Source organism: Pantherophis guttatus, chromosome 5 (assembly GCF_059756535.1).
Source record: "Pantherophis guttatus breed Tessera chromosome 5, ASM5975653v1, whole genome shotgun sequence".
Lineage (NCBI taxonomy): Eukaryota > Metazoa > Chordata > Lepidosauria > Squamata > Colubridae > Pantherophis > Pantherophis guttatus.
In genome coordinates this window covers 57721842-57745594 of record NC_142067.1, presented here as the reverse complement: position 1 = coordinate 57745594, position 23753 = coordinate 57721842, and the positions used below count along the sequence as shown (strand labels likewise).

Here is a 23753-nt window from a genome sequence, read left to right as displayed (position 1 = left end):
TGAAATTAGGAAGAGTGATTATGTATAAAGACATATTGAATGAAAAGGGAGAACTGAGGTCTAGACAGGACTTACAAGAAGAAGGGATAGAACTAGAATGGTGGGCATATCTTCAGATTCAATCCCAATACGTGAAAGATAAAAATGAACGGGGCATAAGAACCAAACCAATAGAATTGGATGAAATCTTACAAGGGGCAGATGTGAAGATGATTAGGAAATTATATAAATATTTACTGGATTATGACATGATAGAAGAGCAAGTGAAAGAGACCATGCTCACCTGGAGTAAGAATTTTGGGTATGGCATAGATCTAGATAGCTAGCAAAAACTATGGGAGAGGAATAGAAAGCTTACCCTAGCCACTGCGTATAAAGAAAATCAATACAAAATGTTTTACAGGTAGCATTACCCACCCACAAGACTGGCCAAGATGTGCAAAAATTGCTCACCGAAATGTTGGAAATGTAAAGCAACATTAGGCACCTATTAACATATGTGGTGGGGGTGCCCGAAAGCCAAGGACTTTTGGTGCAAATAAAACAGTGGCTAGAAGAGATGTTAAACAAGATGATAGATATGACGCCAGAACTCTCCCTTCTGGGTATAGTAAGGGATAATTACAAAAAAGAAGAAATATATCTTACGGTATACATACTAACGGCAGCGAGGTTGATATTCGAACAAAATTGGAAATGCAGAGAGAATCCACAGGAGGTAGAAATAATTAACAAAATATTGATCTGTGCAGAAATGGACAGGTTTACAATGGAGCTCAAAGATAAAGATGAATCGGAATTCTATGTAACCTGGAATACATTTTATAAATGGCTAGAGAAAAGGAGGAATGTAGGGATAGAGAATTAGAAACAGAGTGAACGAAAGGGGAGAAAAATAAATAAAATTAAATTAAGAAATATTAGATAGGAATAAATTGGATTTGAATAGGTACGAAGGGAATATGTATGTAACTGAAGTGTGATTGTACAAAAGTATATATGGAATATGCATGATATTATATTGTAATATACACGAAAGAAAAAGTGCTAGAAAAGTATGTATCAGACAAGTCGCACCAAGTCTAATGTTTTTAAATTGTATATTTAATAAAATTAATTTTAAAAAAAATGAAGAGAGGCATGGTGACATCAGCATATTACATACTGAAGACACTGGTTCCTGGGAAGTTATTCCAAACTTTATATAAACTTTTTGAATCATTCTGTAAAGATGGAGAAGGAAGGGGGAAAAAAATCTATCCTTGAAACTCCAATACCAGCAGCAGCACAAAAAAAAAAAAAAAAAAAAAAAAGTTTTACCATTTATCTAAGATAATTGGTGGCACGGTTCTAACAGCGGGAACTCCAGCCTTTCTATTCCTCAGCTTGATCGCAAATTACAATGACTCTAATCAATAAAACTATTTGTTTCCATGTATTGCAAATTGACAAGACAGGAACTCTGAAGATGGGAGAAAGATTCCCAGCAAAATACTATTTGCATCCTGCTGGCATCAGCAGAACTTTAGATATAGTGAATCCCACCCCATCCCCTTTTTAATTCAGATAGCCATTTAACCATCCTTACCCTGTAATCAAAAGGCACAGAGGCTTCTGCAAAAATTATAATATAATTTAGTTCATTTTAATAGAGGAAGAACAATGCCTTGATTGAATATGTTTGTGAAGGCAAACTGCATAAACATGCATTTTTTATTAGGGGAAAATATACAGTATCTTCCACATAAGTATATGGATCACGCTGGCTTGGAATTTTAGTCACAACATATCTGAGGGTCATCATATTAGAACACACACATTTTATGAACAGAGGAGCAATTCTCAAATTGCTAAGAATATTACCACACATGCTTAAGCACTATATGCAAAGTGCACCATGTGCTTGAATAGTAATAGTTTTAATGTATACTATAAGATTTTTTCCCTTTGAAAAACTTGTTTTCAATAAATACTGTTATTTTAACCCAAAGTGTTAGAAAGATGGAAGGCATGAGGGGGAAAATGAAACAGGGTAGAAAACAACAGAGCCCATTTAAGATTAAAATAATAAAGAGTACATCAAAAAGCAGCTTCAAATAAAGCTTTATAAAAATATTCATCAGATAACTTGTTTTTTAAAAAAACTGATTTTCAAACCTGAGGTCAGTCGATATATATATCATATCATATATATATATTGCTAACAACATATACAAAGCAGTTCTAATCTGCAGCTAAAGAGGTGCTTTTTGAAGAACCAGAGGCCACATAATCGAAACCATATGTATAGTATCGTATTAGCTGGGAAAATAAGATTCTGAAAATTATACCAAAAATAGCTGGATGTTGAAATGATCAGAACATTTCCAAAATTCTCTTCCATTTTATTGGGCTTAGAAAAAATCCATAGCAGTTGGTCTCCTCTTAGCTGGAGTTATAAGAGACTTCTTTATTTGAGGGATTTCCATCAAAGAGCTAGAGGAAGACTTCAGGACCCCATGGGGTGGTTTTTGTTTAGGATTGAAAGCTACCCGGGAGACTCCCTCTGGACTGACTAAGATACTTTTGTCTGTCTTCTTAAATTCTGTAAAGCAAAAGATTAGAAAGAAAAACATTACATGTCTTGTGTTACTCTATTACTAGGCATGTAAAGTACTTATGTGTAAGTGAAGGGAGAAAAACTACATCCTTCTAGATGGTTTTTTATATAAGCATTCATTCATAAGACCTTCAGAATGCAGACATGGTTTAATGTTTAAAATTATTTTTAAACCAATTTATTTTTCACGTTACTTGAAAATAGATGGGGATCTCAGCAGAGCAAAATATGCTAGCAAAATACATGCATTACTGCCATTTTAACAACACCAATGCTTATGTAATAATTCAAATGAAGTTAAATCTTTGGCCAGCAAAAAAACTTTTAACATTCAGTTTATCACACAAATGATATAATAACACAGGCCTTTCAAGCAAGAAAGAAAATGTCTTACCAGCAGTCATATTCTTATTCAATCCAAAGGTAACCTTTTTGGAGCTGGAAGATTGTAGTTTGCTTAACTAAAAGACAAATATAGTTGTTTTCCTGGGCCAATTAAATCTTTATTGCTTAAAGTATTTTTCAATATCCTTATTAGAATATTGAACCAAATCATAATAGTTAGAAAGCATCAGCCAACATACATCATCATCCAATTTGCCAATGTCCTGCAAGTGGCCAGATGGCCCACAGATAAGATTGCAAAAGCCATTCTAAAAGCAGGAAGTTTGTAGAATTGCATATTTAGTCTCAGAATTGAGACTAAACAAGCAATCTAGAACAAGGTCTCCTACGCAGTGATTCATCACAATTCTATCTTGAAAAATGCCATTGTTTAAAAGGGACTCAAACTATTATTCTAGACATTCTCAAGATAAAAACTATAGAAAGGTTATCATACCGGCATGGTGGTAATGCTTCTTTTAGCTTTTCTAAAGAATGCTGGCTTTGGTAAAGTTGTCTTTTCAAACTTCACAAAATCATTCTCCACCTTTGCCTTTGTTTTCTTTATTGGAAGAGCAATACCACCAGTTTCCTGCAAGAAGAAAAAGAACAGAAAATATGCATAACATAGTCAATAATACAAATAGCACATATGTTCATTCCATCCCTCGACCCCCACTTTGTTTTTGTATAGCCACATTAAATCCAAGTTGAGAGATTTATAAATCTGCCAATAGCTACCTGAATGTCTTTCCATGAGAACCAGGCCTAAGAAATAACATGCATAGTCGGTTTCAGGGAAGTTAAAGAATACAAAATAAATATTTTGAAAAGAGCAAAATGATGTTCTTTTTCCAAACAAAACAATTTTATTTAGGATTTCCAAATAAAATAATTTATATTTAAGGACATGCAAAAACTGTTCAATTTAAAATGTTATTTTTAATTCCCCACCCACCCCCTTATTTCTCCAACCATTCACATTTGCTTAACAAATGAAAGGCTTAAATGTAGCCCTGATAAGGAAGTTATCTAAAAATAAATGGGGGGGGGGGCATACACATACATTCTCAATATCCCTAAATGTTTGCTATTCCTTTAGACCTTTGTACACACCAGATGAAGCTTGCAGGAGATATTTAAGAGTGTTCAGCTAAATAGAAGAATAAATTTTGGGCAGAATCATGTTACATTGTCTGTTTATTTTCTTTTAACTCTCATGTGGTTCAGAAACATGCCTTAGTAGGGCTGATGTTAGACTTATATAACAATTTTCCTTTCAGTTAGCCAATTGATTAGCCTAAGGTTAATATAGAATTTTAAATTAAAATTGTGAAATTATAGCATTATATTGATAGCAATAGCAATAGCACTTGGATTTATATACTGCTTTACAGCCCTCTCTAAGCGGTTTACAGAGTCAGCATATTGCTCCAACTATCTGGGTCCTCATTTTACCCACCTCGGAAGGATGGAAGGTTGAGTCAACCTTGAGCCTGGTGAGATTTGAACTGCCAAATTGCAGGCAGCAGGCAGGCAGCAGGCGTAGCCTGCAGTACTGCACTCTAACCTTTATCACTAACCAACTGCACTAGAGTAAGAATGCCCTTTTCGATTTCAGAAAATGGATTAAGAAATTTAGAAAATGATTTAGTTTGAAAAATTCAACAGAGTATATCCACCTACTTCATTCTTCCTCTTCTTGTTTTCAAGTTCATTTCTTTCTGTGGAATTTGGGGCTTTCTTGCTTTTTCTTTGTATTTTCAAGCCAATTGCTTTCTGTTTGGAGCATATAATCCTCCCCAAATTCCCCAATATTTTTTTTCTCTTCAACTTGACTTTCTGGAGCACAATAGGTTCTGTCTCTACAAGGCATTTTTTCTCTGGCAGATTAACATTCTCTTCAGACAAAAGCTTTCCAGTGATTCCTAGCTTTGATTTCTGCTGCCTCTTCATAATTTTACCAGTGTGGCCTCCTGTAGTATAACAACTAGGGTCCTCTTCACAGTCATAATTCTGTCCATTCTGACACACAATTTTTATAGGAACTTTTGGCAGGCTCTCATTTTTGTGTGCAGAAGGCTTCTTTATGCCATTGGCTAAACGTGTCAGTGACTTTAAGGAAGAATCATCACCAAGTCCTTCAATGGGAATCACCGAAGCAACTTCATTGTTCTCTGTACTTGAAGACTTCTGCCGTTTTCTGATATCTGAGGATTTGTTGGCTGGATCTGGTGTCTTGGATTCAACACTGACTGGTCTATTCTCATTATTTCTAGAGAGCATGCAAGTACCAGCTTTCTGACTGGATTTTCTCTTTCTCTTCTTCCTCTTTTTTTGTAGCCCTGTGTTGGCCTCTTCTTCCTCACTATCATTCTTTTGCGTTTGATTGTTGTCTGTCAAGAAAAATTAAGTGATATTAAGTTGAATAGCATCTCTCGTGACAAATTGGTACGACAACTCTACTTTTAAATGAAAAGAAAAATATATCTAATTATAAAAGCCATGATTAATCCTGCCATTAATTCCCACTTTAAGTATTTTCAGATAGTTTGTTTAACTATTTGGGGAAAAGATGAGAAAGAACGTTTGAACCCTCCATGGCAAATGTTATGCTTTTAATAAGTAGCATGTTGTGTTAGCAAGGATCTTGGCAGTTGTGGATGATTATGATCATTACAATGAATTACTTTCACATCTGAACTCTTTATACTTATAGAAAATCTCTAGGCCTATCCACACAGCTCTGTGGGTTTCAGTCAATACTTACAGTTGAATAGAAAACCATTTCTGCTGTCTTCTGAGGGCACTCAGTTAAATTTAATACAAAATATTATTATTGACAATAAAGTTATTACTGCCTGCTTGTTACTAAATCATACTTAGTTCAATAGGGTTTCCTTCCATGAAAATAATTATACCAGCAGCCTATATGAAATTGTTTTATGTCTAATGCTGAACCATAATATGATTCATTTTTGGTTTAGTGTAGTTGGCAGACCCTCTGATCATGCTTTAGTGTTACCGTGTTTCCCTGAAAATAAGACCAGGTCTTTTTTTGAGCAAAAGACCCTTTAGGCACCCTAACACTTTTCGCCCAGAGGAAGACAAAGCTTTGTCTCCTTGCAAATGGGATGCTTTGAAATGGAGTGATCAGCTCATTTTAAAGCACCCCATTTGCAAGCAGATGAAATGTTGTCTCCCTCTGGGTGAAGAGTGCCCAGCAGAGCCAGAGGCATGTGGGGGAGGCAGGCAATCCCAATGTGCCGCCCCCTCCATTCCACCGTCTCTCAGTTTGCCTGCGCCCATCAGCAGGCACCCACGTGGGGCATCAGGATCACCTGTCTCCCCCTGCTGCCAGTGCCACTGTGCAAGCCTCCTGCGAGCCTGGCAGCCGTGCAGCACATCTGGATCACCTATCTCCCCCGCCTCTGCCTCCAAGCTCGGACTTTTCTGCGCTTCACCCAGGGGACAGCAGGCTACCCCTGCTGCCCCTATGCATTCATCGCCTCTTGTGCTGGCCACGCCCATCTCCCAGGCTTATTTTTGGGGTAGGGCTTATATTAGGCCCATCTCAAAAAATCAGGCTAGGGCTTATTTTCAGAGAAACACGGTATGTACAAACCAGACCTCTATGGCTGATTCAACAAACTGTAATTAAAAAATAATTGTTTAGTGTGATCAGGAAACAAATAGATTTTTTTCCCTACCTTTTTTCCCCAACTGAGCTTTATCTAAGGGTTTGCCAGATTTTCTTTTCAATTTCCTCCTGCTGAAGGTATCATCATCCTCATCTGTAGAGACATCTTCAGGGAAATCATCTTGAGGGAAACTCCCTGAATAGGACATTGGAATAACTGCCATAAGCCAAATATTCTTGGAAAGATTCTTCACCCACATTAACATCCATGACTTTTTTAAACTCATGCATGTATTCTATCATGAATATTTTATAGCAAATAAAGCATTTACTTGAATAAGAAGGGAAGGAGCAAAATTGAAATCAATGGTAGGTAATCAGCGCCCCATGCTTAATTGCAAAGATAAAGATAAAGAAAAATAAAAAAATAAATAAAAAAAATAAGTATACGTTATCTAAATCATCAGAATGTTAATAGTCTGCAGTCAATACTATATACTGTACTTTTCGGAGTATAAGACGCACTTTTTCCCTCCTAAAAAGGGTGGAAATATCAGTGCGTCTTATAGAGCGAATACGGCCATTTTTGGCCTCCCAAAACCCCCACTGTGTGTCCCATTTTTTGCAAAATGTGATGCACAGAGGGTTTGGGACGCCTGCAGAGTGCTCCTGGGCACTCCTGGTAGTGCCCCCAACACATGGGGGGTTGAGGAGGCCAAAAATGGGCCTATTTTTCGCAAAAACAGGACATGCAGAGGGTTTGAGAGGCCTGCAGAGTGCTCCTGAGGGCTAGAAAGGGCAAAAATGGGATGCGTGGGGGGTTCAGGAGGCCAAAAATGGGCCTTTCACAAAAATGGGATGTGCAGAGGGTTTGGGTGCCCTCTCAGAGAGTTTGGGAGGCCTGCAGAGTACTCCTGGGGGCCTCTTCGAAATCTTGGTGCATCTTATATTCTGAAAAATACAGTAAATATCTCTGCACGCAAACAATAAAATGTACTACTTGTATTTTATAATACAATACAACAATAGACTGCCAGTTATTTTCATCTTACAGAAGTCTAATAGTAAGGAAGAGTGGAGGGAAAAGGGCCTGGCCCCACATATTTTTGGCAGTGACTCCAGCAACTGTAATGACTATTTGACTTTTCATGAAGGGGAGAAAAGGTTCTCAAATTCCAGTTGTAAAGAGTACTTTAATCTGATTTAGGTGATAATGTAAATCCAGTTCAGATACCAGCATATTGCCTGAACTTGAAAGAAGCTAGGAAAGATCAGATTTAGTTTGTGCATGACTGGGAGACCAGGAAACCCTAGAGTTGTCTGAGAATTTCAAAATTATCTCAGAAAATGAAATGGCAAATATGTCCATATTGTTCCCAAGATCACTACATGGACATGACCACAAAGCCATCAGAATTAGAAAATAACTCAAGATACTTTACTTTCACTTAAGCATTGATGTGGAAAATCATGATTATTCCTTCAAAGGACAATACATTCAACCCTAGTGTCTATTTTCTACTTAAGCTATGCTTTTTCAAAGGCTTGAACAAAATGATGAAGTCTTACCTTCTGCAAGATCTTGAAATCTGGAAAGAGAAGTGAAAAGAAATTATATTGTTTTACTCATCTGCAAACCTTCCATAACAGAAAGTACTGTATTTATTGATGTGGAAAAATGAGTTTAAAAAAAGGACTTAAATGTTAAGAGAAAAAAGATTACCCAGGGAAATCATAAGAATTTCAGGAAACATACTTTTTAACCAATTTGTAGAGGCGCTTTCTGTTAAAAGCAGGCGTGTTTTTTCTGCTGCTCAACTCAAAGATTGTGCTGGCAATTGCTGCATAATCAAACTGTCAAAGAAAGAAAGAAAGAAAGAAAGAAAGAAAGAAAGAAAGAAAGAAAGAAAGAAAGAAAGAAAGGAAGGAAGGAAGGAAGGAAGGAAGGAAGGAAGGAAGGAAGGAAGGAAGGAAGGAAGGAAGGAAGGAAGGAAGGAAAGAAATTTAGATCGGTTTTACGAATCGTATCATTTAAAAATGCTAAAATGTTAGTATCATAACACCATTCTTTTCTTTTCTTTTTTTCTTTATTTATTTTATTTATTTCTCACCAGTCTAAATTCACACAAATTCCTACTATGTCCCCACCACAGTATGATGAACCATTAAGTATCGTCTTTAAAAAATCACAGTAAGATATAAAGGCGCAGTTCAGGAAGACTTGGACCATTACTTTTTATGAGTCAATACATGCCGAATTGCTCAAATGGCATCTGATGTTCCTCAGAACTTGAAGTACATACAACTTATAGATGGCACCCCTCTCCCCCCTCCCAGTATTGCATTGGGGAAAAAACGGATAGCTTGATTTAATTTTCAGGTGTTGAGAATAAAGTAGCCAGTGCAATTTATCAGTTTTAAATCAGAAGCTTTCAAACCCTGCATTAGCCTTCCCCAATCTGGTCCCACAACTCCCATAATTTTAGTAACTAGAGTTCTAAAACTAGTATTGTTTGATAAAGGTGGAGCCTACCTGAAGAACAGGTCCAATGTTAACATCTATATCTTCTGAAATATTAGCATGTGCCTCTGAATTTGGAGGCTGTTTGTTTGACAAGCCCCTGCCTATATTATGAAGAAAAAACAAAAATGAGGTGTCAGAGATCGAATGGATGGCCCTATCCATTACAGTCCCACTCACTCAGCTGATCATGGGGAAAATATTTCCTGCCTTCATTTAGCCAATGAAGCTGAGTATCTCCAAGAGAATGATTGCATGATTTATCTTGTGAAGTCTTGTCACTGTATGACCAAATCTGTTAGAGGGCCTTTAGAGAGCATCTGAGTATGTAATTTGAGGAAATAAGGAGAAATCCTGATATATGAGAAAAAAAAACTCTCCTTTAACACTGAACAAAGAGCCTTGGTAGTACAGTGGTTTAATGCACCCTGTTATTAACACAGCTGCCTGCAATTTCTGCAGGTTCGAATCTTACCAGGCTCAAGGTTGACTCAGCCTTCCATCCTTTCTAAGGTAGGTTAAATGAGGACCCAGTTTGTGGGGGCAATAAGCTGACTTTGTATAAATATACAAAAGTATGAAGGCTATTGCTTAACGCATTGTAAGCCGCCCTGAGTCTCCGGAGAAGGGCGGCATATAAATCAAATTAAAAAAAAACAAAAACCATAGCCTATAAGTAACGTTTTTAGCAGAGATGGTATATCTGAAATCAATGATAGGAGCTGGAGGAAATAAAAGAGAACACAGTCTTTTATAAATACTGAACAGAGGCTTGCTAGAAGACAAAGCAAAACTTTGCTTAGAAAACAAATGTGTCAGGAAATATTTTTTACAATAATGGATTTTTCTAATTTCAATTTCCTACTAAATGAACTGGATTCACAGAAGTTTTTGTGCTAAAAGAAATCTCTGTGAAGAAAACACTGGAAGAATTTTTCTAGAATTTTCCAAAGCAAGTATCAGAGAAATGAGATTCTCACCTCTGGCCATTTCTGTATCTTCTCTGTCACTCCATTTTTCGTCTTCTGAAGAACTGTCAACATCACTGCCAGTTTTTAGTTCTTTCATTAAATCTTCTATGGCAAATGGGGACTGATCCACAATGCTTTCAAAGATGCCACAGATTATGGCTTGCAGCATAAGATGACTGAACAGTTAAAAGATGGGGGGGGGGAGGAGAGAATATATTTAGAGAATGTTATTAATACAACTTCTTTGTAGCCTAACTCTTAAACAAGTTCTGAGTCATTCAGAAAATAAGAAAGGAAAAACAGACAATCGCATGATTATAGTTCTCTAATTTTCCAAGGTATGTAGGAGGATCAAGAACAATCATTTCTATAATGGCTACATAGAAATGTTGTTGCTATAGTTACACATACTTTTACTTTCAGGCATTTTAAAAAAATATTTCTCATAGTCAGCATGTTGCTATCCTTCACAGTAGCTTTTCCTTTGTTCTGCACCTCCATTCAGATTTTTATTTACTATTTTTAAAACAGTAGATTAACATAAATATTGTCAAAATTTGAACATACTCCTTGGTCCTGGCAATGATTTTGCAGAATGGTTCAATAAACTTAATGTTCTGGCCTGCTGTAAGCTGTAAAGATAAAATACAAAAATTAGTTCAACATAATCTTTATCAGTCACTTCTAAAATCATTATCTAAAATCCAAGAGCTACCTGAAACTGAAATAACTTATTCCAGAAGTAAAAAAGAAAAAAATGAGAAAAGGTAGAGTTTATTTGGAATGATTACATAATCAACTGAAATGCTTTCAGAATTTTGAGCAATTCTTATACAATAGTTATTTCAGCAGTTATTGGCACTGATATAATCAATATTGCAATGACTGTGTACTACTTCTAATATAAACAGTCAAAAGCAGAAAAAATGGTAAAGACATTTCTATTACCTTCGCTCCATGCACAACTGCAGTTTATTATTTATATATAATAGACAGAAAGGGCAAAGCACTATCAGCAAAGAAAAAATATTGATTATTGGCATAAGATGTTCTAAAATAAAGATACTGGTTAAATTAATAATATAACTCTATAATACAGAAAATATACATTTTAAATATTGTTATGTATAGCTTCAGATAAGCCGACTCTTGAAATTTAAACTAAAATACTGTATAGTATTACAGTCATAGAAAACAGGGCATTGTCACACTTCGGTGAACACCTTTTGCTGACAGGATTTGTTTGGTGAAGCCTATGGATTTGTATTTTTTGACTTAAAAGATAAACAATAGGGAAAAGAGACAGTATGTTATATTTAGGAAGGGTGACAAGCTATTAAAATGTTTTTTTTTGCATACTGGGATTAATGGGTAAAGTTAACTTTTTTCACACTTCTTTTTCACATTTGTTTCTTTTTGCATTTTCTGTTTGTACGCTTATTTGCTTTTAGTCCTTTCATATATATAATACTAATTGGAAACCAAGGTACTGTTCACAAAATAAAATAAACTGAGCTTTAGTGCATCACACAGTAAAAACTTGACACCACTGATTTTAACACATTTTATAAAGAAGTAAAGTATAATAATCTTCCCCTAACCTGATGCTTTTCAGGTGTTGGAGCAGCATAGAGAAGTCTAAATATCATGCAATTTGCTACTGACCTCTTTAGCTCCAACGTTAGCCAGTTCTTCCAGATAGATATCAATGAAATGCAATTTAATACCAATGGGAGCATGGCTGTCTGGATGCATAACTTCCATTATTAACATGTTCAGAAATTGTCCAATTAAACTGGGAAGAAATGTAAAAAAATGTTAGTGGCATTTATTCTATTCAACTGCATTACATCATAAATCTTTTGTCAGATCCAAAAAGTGCTCACCTAAATACATTTGGCAAAGCATGGACCAAATGGTTTCATCTCCACATAATACAGGAACAAGAAAAGAGAAGTGCACGTCCCTGACACAGAAACAGGGTCCAAATCTCTCACCAGTATAAACTTTTTAAAAAATAGTTAGCTGAGGAGACCTGATTTTATAACTTCATTTTAAAAGGCGATCCTACATCTTGTATCACAATTTCACTTAGTAGTAACTGTGTTGTAATTAAAATTGAAAAGCTACTGTATTTTATAAACATATGCAGTTGTACATTTTAATGGTACAATTAATGCAACTTCCCAGCTTGGTTTCAGTTTTGTGTCTTCTCTGATATAGAGTAATGGGAGGAGTTATATATAGTTGTCCTTGACTTACAACCACAATTGAGCCCAAAATTTTTATTTATTTATTTTTATTTATTTATTTTAAATTTATATACCGTCCTTCTCCCTGAGGACTCAGGGCGGTGTACAGCCAGAATTAAAAAACATAAAATACAAATATTAAAAAACAATTAAAATATATATAAATTTGGCCCAAAATTAAAAATACAAACCAATTAAAACATTTAAAATTTCTTCTTAAGCCAGCCCGGCTTGCTGGAAAAAGTGGGTTTTAAGGGCATTTTGATATTTAAGTCACAGTGGATGTTAAGCAAGTGGATGTTATGACCCCCCACCCTCACTTAACAATTGAAATCTCAGCTCTTCCCATTGTGGTCATTAAGGGGAATACAGGGCACCTCGGGGTGGGGGAGGTCCTGGGACCTGGCGCAGGCCTGCATTCTATTTCAGGACCATGCGCCCACAGCAGCACTTGGGCAATTCATATATGGCCTGTGCTCCCAGGGCCTCCCCCACCCCAAGGTGCTCTTTGTAAAGCTTTTCACCTGCCAAGATCCCCACAGAACCTAGGTCTGCTTCTTACCTGGCTGGGTTCTCACAGGCCTCAGGCCCACTTCCCACGCTTTTGAGTCCCAGTTTAGGGCCTCCTCACTGCCCTATCATACTTTCCTCCACTTACCTCTTTGAAGATCAGCTTTCCAAAAGAGCACCCAGCTGATGTGAATATGCATCATTTCTTGAACCATTCTGGAAGTGGGTGCCAATGTGGAAAATTGCATCCTTCTGAGAGATTCCACAGATGGCACCCACGTCCAGGATGGCAGCACTTTCCCAGTTCACACATGGTCCCTGGAAACCATTGGTTGGGTTATCTTTTGGAAAGGCAATCATTGGAAGAGGTAAGTGTAGCAAGACATGACAAGGCAGGGAGAAGGACCTAGGCGGTGAGACCCAATGGTGCAGAAAGTAGGCCCAAAGCCTGTGGGGACTCAGCTGGGTGGGAAGCAGCCCCAAGGCACCCAGAAGGACAGAATGAGGGGAAAGGTAGCTGGTGGGGACAGTTGTAGTGCCCCTGTGGTCAGTTGTAAGAGCAAGCAGATTGTCAAGCTGTCAAATTTTCATCATGTGACTGTGAGGGAGATGTAGTGGTCATAACTTTGAGTATAGATTGTACAATCTATACTCAAAGTCAGCACCATTGCAATTTTGAATGGTCACTGAAATGATTATAAGCCGAAGACTACCTGTAGATCAGATGAGATTAAATCAATGAGCAGATGATTGATGTTCATAGAACACTCAGTTAAAAAAAATGTCATGTCGACATCATTTTTAATAGATGAAATGCTGTTTGGTAGTTAAGCAGGTAAATATTGATCTCACAGAAATCAATGCATATATCCATCACGCTAAGCCACGATCTGATTTACAAAACTAGGTGCACCATGAAGCATGATTTACAAACATGATGGTGAGGTATTTATAATGAGAAAAATCAAAAGCACACGAGACAGGCATACTATACAAACAACAGATATGGCCTACCTTTCATTCCATTCATTTCTTTTCAGAACTTCAAAGGACTGTCTCAGCATCATGCGGATCAACTAGGTTAGAAAAAAAAAGATGCATACAATTTTTCCAACCATGTTATTAAGTTTATAGGACAGCACTCAATGTATTTAAAGAACGTGAACAAAACAGGGATGTTCTGTACACATTTTAAGCTAAATTCTACCCCTGTATGTTCACACGTTATGAGTTTAGTACCCAATGCTATGTTGGCTGAATGCACAGTGGATTACTCTGCATCCACTGTTTCTTGAGTGGAATAAAGGTCTTGGTTGTGGTCCATAAGTGAGAAAGCAGGAGTGAGAAAGACAAGTCCAATGTCTTGTTCATTCACTGAATACAGGACAGCATTTTTACAATGGGAAAAGAGGTACAGGTTGTCCTCACTTAATGGCCACAACTGAGCCCAGACTCTTGGTCATAACTTGTTGCAGTGATTAAGTCGGTCATCATGTGTCTTGACTTGACTTTATAACTGCTTTTATGACAGCCATAAAATTAGCCATCATGGTTGTTAAGTAAACCAAGTGGTTATTAAGCAATCACATGGTTGTTAAATAAATCCATTCCCTCAAATAAGTATTTTTGCCAGCTGCTAAATTGACTAATGATATGGAGGTTGAGATATATCATAGGGCTCTAGATAGCATGTTTTATAACACTTCTATTTCCTAAGTATCACTAAAATCTATGAAATTGACTAGGCCAATTTTCTCAAATCTGGCACCTTCTAGATATATTGCACTATAATTCCTATTATCTCCAAAAAGCAGAGCTGCACAGCAGTCATATGAACATTATGAATCAAATTAAACATTTGTTTAGAAAACAACAGACTTCCCATTACTATGACTTTTGTAAACAACTTGTTATTTACAAAACAATAGGCCTCAGTCTTGGGCAAGGAGCACATGGGAGTTTGCAAGTGCCAAGAGTAGGCACTAGGGAACACAGATGGGCTAACAAGAGGTACCAGGGAGCACGAGTGAGCTGGCAGAAGGTATGTGCATGCAATGGAGCATGGGAGGTGCTACAGAGTATGAAGTTCTTGAAATCCCATATTCCATAGTGGGGTGCTTGGGATAAAAAGTGGCAGGAGCAACTTATGATCTTCGCTGCCAGCTTCCCTGCTGATTTTTTTGTGGGAAGCTGTAGATAAAGTCAAAAAAGGCAATTGTGACTGTAGTTTGCTGCAATGTCATAATCTCGAGTCAAATGCCTGAGCATCCAGATTGCAATTATGTGACCTTGGGGATACTGAAACAGCCATAATAGTGTGGACGGTTGTAAGTCCCCCTCATTCAGTACCATTGTAATAATGGTCACTGAATTAGCTATCATAACTCCAGGTCTACCTGTAATAATTCAAATAACTCATCTCTTGCTGTATCCGAACAAGCATTTAAGAACTAGGAATCCTATTTGAAGGATTATATAGAAATTTTAATTGTGTATGCTAGCTTACATAATTTTTTTTCTTAGTTTTGACTAAAGTATTAATAATTTAATTGTATAACAGGGCATGAATATTTTTCTATTTTTATATCATAGAACCTACCAAAGATTCATAATTGTTTATACTACATTAACATTATGAATGCATTAATATTCATAACAGAAATATTTGGAATATCAATAATAAATAAAATCTAAACATAATTTCACTAAATAATAAAATACTAAAAACCCAACAACCAGTTACATTACTCCTGTATGCATTGTACATTAATTATTCAAGTAAATAAAGGGAACTGAAATCTGGATTAAAATTAACGACATGTGCTATGATTTAGAAATTCTTTTCAAAGAATCTAAACTTTTGTTTAGAAAGTTTATAAGAATATAAACATATGGCACTAGCACACTTAAATGAGAAAATGCATTTTAAATTGATTTTAATTTGTTTAATTTGTTTTATTATCAATCCAATGTCTCAAAGTGAATGTTTTGTTGTGGAACAATATATCCCTGGATATATTGGAGGTTTTAAGAAGACTGGCCAGCCACCTATATGAAATGGTATAGGGTCTTCTGCTTGATAGGGGGTTGGACTAGAAGACCTCCAAGGTCCCTTCCAGCTCTATTCTGATTCTGATTCTCTTTTTTTCAAGGAACTTTTAAAAAGGGAAGAAGAATTTAACTTTACCATGTAAAATTTATCTAGACGCAATCGGTCTAATCCATTCCATTCACGATTCAGTGTTTGCCAGAAAGTCTGAATGAACAAGTGTCCTGTTTTGAAATAATAAATATGTTTAAATTCCATATTTTCTTCAACATTTTCAGTCCCCTTTCATAAGTGATAAATTAATCTTTAAGAATCCCAGCAGCAGATACACCAAAGGAACTAAAGTGCTGGGTATCTATAGCCTGCTTTTGTGTGTGTGTGTGTGTGTGTGTGTGTGTGTGTTTGTGTGTGTGTGTGACCTTAAACACTGAATTCTCTTACGGTTCATCCACCTAAGCTGAAATCTTGGCATAGATAGTGCCAAAGCTGAGAATAGGCAACCCACCCTTTATGTATTCTCTCTTCACCTGTTCTCAGAGAACATTACACCAAAGGCCTGTCCAGATTACTATTCCACCTCCACAACAGTTAATCAGGTCCCTGTGGGTAGTAAAGTACGGAGAGGGAGAATAAAAGCACAACAGAATCCTCCTACCTATATTTCACAGCAGTTTGTGTTCAGAGATGCATCCTTATAAAGTTATGATTTGCAGCAGTTAATAGTTTTGTCTAAAAATATCTAAGCCCTTTTTAAAAACATCCAAATTTGGGGTTTGTTGCTACCTCTTTCTAGACCATTAAGCTATAAAGAATCTATATTTGGTTGCCATTTAATCCTTTGTATTAATACTAATATACTGGCCTGTAGTAAATACTAGCTTGCTATACTGTACTCTGCTCCAGAATGGTATGTGCTAGAAATATATTTGCTGCTGTTGCTGTTTAAGGATTCTGATAAATCTCCAGGAAATAAACTTCTGGCTCCATAATTTATTCTTCCTTGCATTATTTCTATCTGCAACGCAAAGCCTTGGCTACAAGCCCCCAAACATAAAAGAAATAAAAATAAAGACACTTACGAGTATCCATATTCTCGAATAAATGGATTAGTTGTGATATATTATTTGACAACTCCTCCTGGAAATTTAGAATTTTGTTTAGTAATAATATCACAAAAGTAGATTCCTATCAGTATAATATTCAGGAAATTCCCCTCTCAGAAAGCTGACCTTGCTATCAGATGTTCCCTAAATATAGAAAACTGATGATGGGTATAAGCACCAATACAATTTGAGTTTGATTAAGCTCTTCTGTCATAGTTAAATACAAAGACAACCTAAAACTGAAGGTAGAACATGCAGAGGTTTCCTACCGTGTTTCCCCAAAAATAAGACCCGGTCTTATATTCTTTTGGGCTCCAAAATAAGCACTAGGGCTTATTTTCAGAGAAACACAATTTCAGGGTGATCAGCCTGGCTGGGCACCCTTTCCCCAGTGCGTACACAAGAGGCAGCAAGCATGCGGGGACTGACGGCATCTGGTAGCAGCCCGCTGGTCCCTTGGTTGGTGCACTCTGGAGTTTCGCAGCCCGTGTAGCGCAGGTGCATTGATTCCCTGTCCAAGCAGCAGACTAAGGCAGAGGCGCGAGGCAGGCAAACTGGACGGACCGCACAGGCTGCAGCTGATACATGAAGTTGAGCGTCTCACGGCAACCCACCGACTCTCGGCTTTCCCGTGGCCCGCACAGTGCATCCAGATAGCCTGCCTTTATTATTTACTTTTACTTACTGTTATTTACTTTAAAAACTGGCAATCAGGACAGAATCAATAAATAATTTATTATACAAATAGTTAGAAAATCATGTTTAAGAACAAAAACAAAAATGAATATAATGGCTTAAATTTATGAACCATATTTTCATGATTCAACTGCAGAGGGCCTTTCCAAATTGGCACTAGCTATGCTAACTAGGATGATAAGAACTGCTGCCTAAACAAAACGGAAAAATAATAGGTCTGGAAAAGCTGACAAGTTTATCATGTCTCAAGAAGAATACTATCTCAGGTATGTATTCAATGTTTTGACAAAAAATTCTGTCTATTTCAGTCCGTGGAAGTGAAATGAAAATGTTCGGATAATAGTCAAAATACCTATTTATTGAGCCCATCAATATTATTGCTGCCTGGAATTCCATGGAGTAGGTGGCATAGAATGCAAGTAAATTATTATGAATACCAATGAATACATACTTCCCTCACATTTATAAATGACTAATAGATGAGCATATATTATGCAGTATCCTGCATTAAGATAGCTGTAAAAAAATTGAACAAAAAGGTTTTACAGGTATTCCTTGACTTACAGCCATTGTTTAATTACAAAGCCTCCAAAGTCAATTACAATCTAAATTTGAATTTACGACCATCACTCTGCTCTTGTGATCGTGTGATTATAATTCAGACGCTTGGCAACCAGCTCACATTTATGACCAAGTGCAGTGTCCCATGGTCATGTGACATGTCATTACAATTTTTGACAAGTTTTTGCTGGTTTCTGATAAAAAGTGGCAAAAACACCATTAGTTAAGATGGACTTGCACTTACGATTGTGTAACTTGATTTATGGCCATCATTAGAATGGTTGAAAAATTCAGTACAGTCACAGGATGATTCAATTTACAACTGCAACAATTTATGATGGAAAGTCTGGTCCCAATTGTGGTGGTAAATTGAGGACTACCTCTATAACGCAACTAAGATTTATTGACTTCTTTTTTCTCCCTGGTTTCCCAAAATAATAAAAAATAGTACCATACAGCACAGCGTTAAAAGTAAATTTCATGACCATGTATTTGAAAAAAAAACTCAGAAATTCTAAATGGGAATAACCAAGAGTAATTGCTTTCCAGTTATACCTGGAAAGATACAAGAACAAATAAAACAGGCTACTTGTATGCATTCTGACTGTTCACATGTTCCCAGGATACTATAACAGAAATAAATACTTGCCAGTTAGTAAGCATCCAAATTTTGATCACATGACCAGGGCAATGCTGCAATGGTTGTAAGTGTGAAAAATGGTCATAAGACATCTTTTTTTGTGCCATTTGTAACTCTGAACAGTCACTAAACAAATGGTTGTAAGTTGAGAACTACCTTTTCAATTTAGTAAATAAAAAAACATAACACATGCTGAATTGAGAAAAAGGTATAAACCAATAATGTAAAGCAATCTCTAGAAGCAGTGAAATGAAGTCCTTATCCCCCTTGACTTTTGCACTGGTAACACGACATCTGAGTAGCATGTATGATTCTAAACATCATATTTCTAGAAGGACATTGATAGATTACAACAGATTCAGAGGAGGGCAACAAAAGTGATACAGGAACTTGATGACATGCATGTGAGGACAGATTGAAAGAACTAGGGATGTTCAGCCTGGAGAAAAGAAAACTACGAGACAGGATATCAAGATTCAGATAAGCAAAAGATAAGTTTTCCATTTCACAGAAACTGGGATAGGTAATGGATATATGTCTATGCTCTTTTGTCTAAGTATAAGAGAATTCTTCCTATTGTAAGATCTGTACTGAATGTATAATGAATTAATCAATCTATAGAACTGTGGAGTATCCATCTCTTAAGGCTTTCAAAAAACTGGATAGTCATGTCTCATGGAATATTTAACGTTAAAATAATTAGCTTTCTTATACATCAAAGGGGATTGGACTAGATCAAAAGGTCTTAATCTTTTTGTGCCATGGATTACATAAAAAGTTGTTAAATTTTTTGTGCCTCTGAGTCTGGTGAAATCTATGGAGATCAATTATGCTCAAATACAATGCTCAAATATTAAAAAAAAAACATGTAATATCACAATATATATGAAAATAAAATTGTTTTCCCCCATATAAATTCACAGACATTGTGGAATCTATCCATGGACCCTCAAAGGATTGTGGGCCTGCCAATTAAGAACCCCTGGACTAAATGATCACTGTAATCCTTTCCAACTCCATATAACATACCTGCAAGAGAGGTTTATCCTGCATCCACATACAGTAAAATAATCCTTTCCATATTTTTAACAATTCTTCTTGACTGAAGCAACCTATAGCACAAAAGGAAATTATTATTTTAAAAAAGTAAATTGAAACTTGCCCTGCAACTGCTTAGGTGATGGAAAATACCCACATCAGCCAAGAATTATGTATAATTAAGTGCAATCATACAAATGTCCATCTGCCAAAAATCTGCCAACAATTAGCAGAGAACTATGTAGAACTGTGCAATCATACAAATATCCATTTGTCACATTAGCCGTTAAAATGTAGTAGGTATGTCACTTGTTATTCATATAAACATCATATTAATGCATCTTTTGCTCCAAACGCTTTGGAGATGGTCCTTCCCATATTTATCAATAACAAACACGTGTATTTTCGTCTTCACCGCTGGCCTGACACGAAGTTTTGTCCCACGTGCTTCTCCAACCTTACCCTCTAGACTCTGGGTCCTGAGCGTCATGTAGCCACGTAGCTTTTTCAGCGCCCGATCCCGAATCCGTTTCTCGTTCGAGGCCAACCTCTGAGCAAATTGGATCTCAGGAGGTAGCCCAGCAGAGACGACAGCAGCAGGAGCCATAATCCCCAACAACCACGTCCTTCTTCCCGAACAGGAGGCGCAGCTAGATCGGCCTGAAGCCAGACTCTCCCTGGCGCCCGTGAATGGCGTCACGGACAAAAATGTGTCGCACACATTTAAAGTAACATTAATAGTAGCCCAGCGGCTAGAAGATACGAGGAAAGGAGTCGTTAAAATAAGCCTTATGTAGGCTTATTAACTAGCAAATCAAGAGAAGAGAAGAAATGCACCGGAATCTGATTTGCAAAGGCAGTGTCGCTTTTAGGCGCTGGTAGAGATTCTTAAGCACGCAGGAATTTATACCTTGTAGTTTCGCGTCAATATTTACTTCTGTTAACAGGCTTCTGTTTGTATAACCAAACTGATAGTGTAGCTTTCAATGGAGATAGAAATTATGAAGTGCTCCAGTACTGTATTTATTTGAAATTGACCAGCATTTAATTTAAGTGTCTTTTGTCAGAAGATTAGGAAGAAATCTCCTGTATTACCTTATTGTCCCAAAGATTAGTCTTATATTTTGAAATTCAATTTTGGAGAAAAATATTTTCAGGTAAATAGTAGTAATACTTAAATTATGCAGTTATAACAGCAGGACTTTTGTAGAATAAAATAAATGAAACAATATATTACAATTAGATAAAAGGCAAAATAAGAAACCTCTAAACTAAAAAGTCCCTCATGTATTATAATAACCGCTATACTTTCAAAGTAGTATATAAAAATTATTGTAATGCAATTTCATATGGGCCCATGAAAAATGCTTTTTATAGTGATTTGATTAAATATTTCTCAATCTGCACAACACAACAAACTAATCATATGGATTGAGTTGGAATACCATATAAGATAAACATTTGAAATAGAGAATATAAATTTTATATATTGCCCAATCCAGAGCTTCAGTTTTTAAAGAATATTAAATAGTTTCTTATGGTCTAAAATGTCAATTCTGAAAATTTACATCCCAGATGCCTAATGTCTTAACAAATTCTATCAGCTATCATTCTTTGAATCAGCTCTTTACAGAATGAAACCTGAAAAAACAGACAATATTTAGTTAATTAATTTTTATTGCTGCCCATTTCATGCGTGTGACTTGGTAGCTCACAACAATTAAAACAATAACAAAAATAATAGAAATGTATTAATTGTTTAAAGATTGAATCACAATGTTGCAAAAATTAAAGTTACATACCGTATTTTTTGGACTATAAGACGCACCAAGATTTTGAAGAGGTAAGCAAGAAAAAAAAGTTTTTGCCCTCCCCAGCCCACAGGAGCACTCAACAGGCCTCCCAAAGCCTCTGCGCGCCCTGTTTATGTGAAAAACGGGCCTGTTTTTGCACAAAACGGGACATGCGGGGCGGGGCTTCGGGAGGCCAAAAATGGCTGTATTTGGTATATAAAATGCACCAACATTTCCACCCTCTTTTAGGGGGAGAAAATGTGTGTCTTATACTCTGAAAAGTATGGTAATTGGTAATAGTGTGAGATCCAGCTATATTTCCCTAAACGAACCATCAGAATTTAGATGGATTTTTTGAGATTTGCCCAGCTGCTTATAGGATTTTATTTTTGTTTTTTAATTTTTTTCCTTTAGGGTTTTTTTTTTCCTTCTCTCGTAATTCAATATATGTTTTTTTTATTTTTTTTCCTTCCCCATTTTTTGTATAATGAGTCATAGTAATATAGTGTTAGGCCCAAGCAATACGTCAACACATGAAGAATTCAAGTTGACAACTTTATTGCAATTCTATCTTATCGTACTGGAATCTCCCCAAATTGTTTGCCTTCCTTTGGGGAGAGACAGATAAGATTCCATAGAGCCATTTCTCCCAGTTATCTTCCCAACTCATGGGTAATAGAAGAAATGTAGAGATAAAAGGGGGAAGCAGGTCTTTTTATCCCAGCACAGAAAACATACACTTACTCCTAGTTGGAACTAGGTGGAAACAGTTCTTCAGCCCATGAAAATACCACGGCAGCATTACTGCAGAATTGCTGGATACAAAATTCCTCCCTCTCTTCCAATCTGAGATACGGCATCATCAAAGCTGTATGCATGAGGATGATGCCTAAACAGTACAGAACTGCACAATACAAAAACCTCCCCGTCTCTTCAACACGTAGGTTCTCATGCTGGATTCCGGCTGAACCTTTTTTCCTGCCATTTTCACCTCTGTATTCTTTTCCCCTGCTTTGGTTGCTATGGATGGCAGAAGAACCAAAGGGAAAAGAAGTAAGCAGAGAGAAGTTGTGACAAATGTCTTCCTTGGTAACCATTCACCAATCCCACACATAAGATCAGAAAACTAGCAGCTCCAGATACATGAGACTTCTGCCAGTAACTGGCCTCAGAGAAAACATTCTTTACTCCATTTCCCTGAATTTCAATGCACAGAGTTTCTATTGCCAAAGCAGAATGGGGTCCAAGTACTTGTGAAGAGTGAGGAAGACAACCTTGACTGAAATAAGTCAGATCTGTTATTGAAGCAGAAATCATGACTTAAGGTCAAAACAAGATCAAATTATACACAATTGACTTAGGCAGACACCTAATTCTCATGTATAAGGAGGGATATGTAAGGCAAAATGATTTGAAAAATTGCTGTCAGCCACACTATGTAGAGTGTGGCTGACAGCAAATCAAGAAATAAAGTAAAGTGACTTCTAATATTGGCAATAGTACTATGGTAGAGTTTTGCTTTTTGTTGTTTTGGCTCAAAGTGAGGCTGGAATCCTAGCTTCTACAGCCACTTTATTTATTTTAAAGGAAATATCAACCTATTGACCTATGCTTGCTTGTATAATAGTAAAAATATCGTTGGAAGAAATATCCTCTGGGTTCAGCTCTGGAAACATGGAGACTACTTGGAAAGATGGTTTAATGGTGGACAGGATCACATGGCTTGAGTTCCTGAACAGAAAAGGGCAGATACAGCGAGTCTCCGGGTTTTATGCTCTCTCTGGCTTTGAATTTCCTGGGGCCCAGAAAGAGTATCCTGATTGGTTGTCAGACTTCCAGGGGGTGGGGGTCTTAGCTAGCCCTGCTGGCTGATATAATCTTCCCAGGTGCCATGTGGTGAGTTTTTGTTCTAGATGGGTCCCATTGTCTTGGAGATGAGGTCCATTGACAAAGATTGAGTTTCTGCCTCTGGTCCATTAACAAAAGGGTGGGGGCA

General features: G+C 36.7%; 1 protein-coding gene across 1 annotated transcript; it reads right to left on the bottom strand.

The window, feature by feature from the left end:
- Positions 1 to 1680: 1680 nt before the first annotated feature.
- Positions 1681 to 20670, bottom strand: RRP1B (ribosomal RNA processing 1B). The gene is made up of 16 exons (XM_034423907.3): positions 20427 to 20670; positions 19956 to 20038; positions 17006 to 17063; positions 16065 to 16150; positions 13892 to 13953; positions 11781 to 11910; positions 10683 to 10747; positions 10125 to 10291; positions 9157 to 9248; positions 8380 to 8477; positions 8193 to 8212; positions 6694 to 6819; positions 4670 to 5379; positions 3441 to 3575; positions 2994 to 3060; positions 1681 to 2584 (listed from the first exon to the last, which is right to left on the bottom strand). The coding sequence occupies exons 1-16, from the start codon at positions 20569 to 20571 to the stop codon at positions 2394 to 2396; spliced, it is 2235 nt and encodes a 744-aa protein (XP_034279798.2). The 5' UTR covers positions 20572 to 20670; the 3' UTR covers positions 1681 to 2393.
- Positions 20671 to 23753: the final 3083 nt, after the last annotated feature.

Excerpts from the sequence above, each read along its gene's own strand:
- RRP1B (XM_034423907.3), bottom strand. The coding sequence starts at position 20,571 with ATGGCTCCTGCTGCTGTCGTCTCTGCTGGGCTACCTCCTGAGATCCAA. Across the intron at positions 13,954-16,064 it reads GTCTAGATAAATTTTACATG|TTGATCCGCATGATGCTGAG; the intron begins GTAAAGTTAAAT and ends TTTCTAACCTAG. Across the intron at positions 8,478-9,156 it reads ACATTGGACCTGTTCTTCAG|TTTGATTATGCAGCAATTGC; the intron begins GTAGGCTCCACC and ends TTTCTTTGACAG.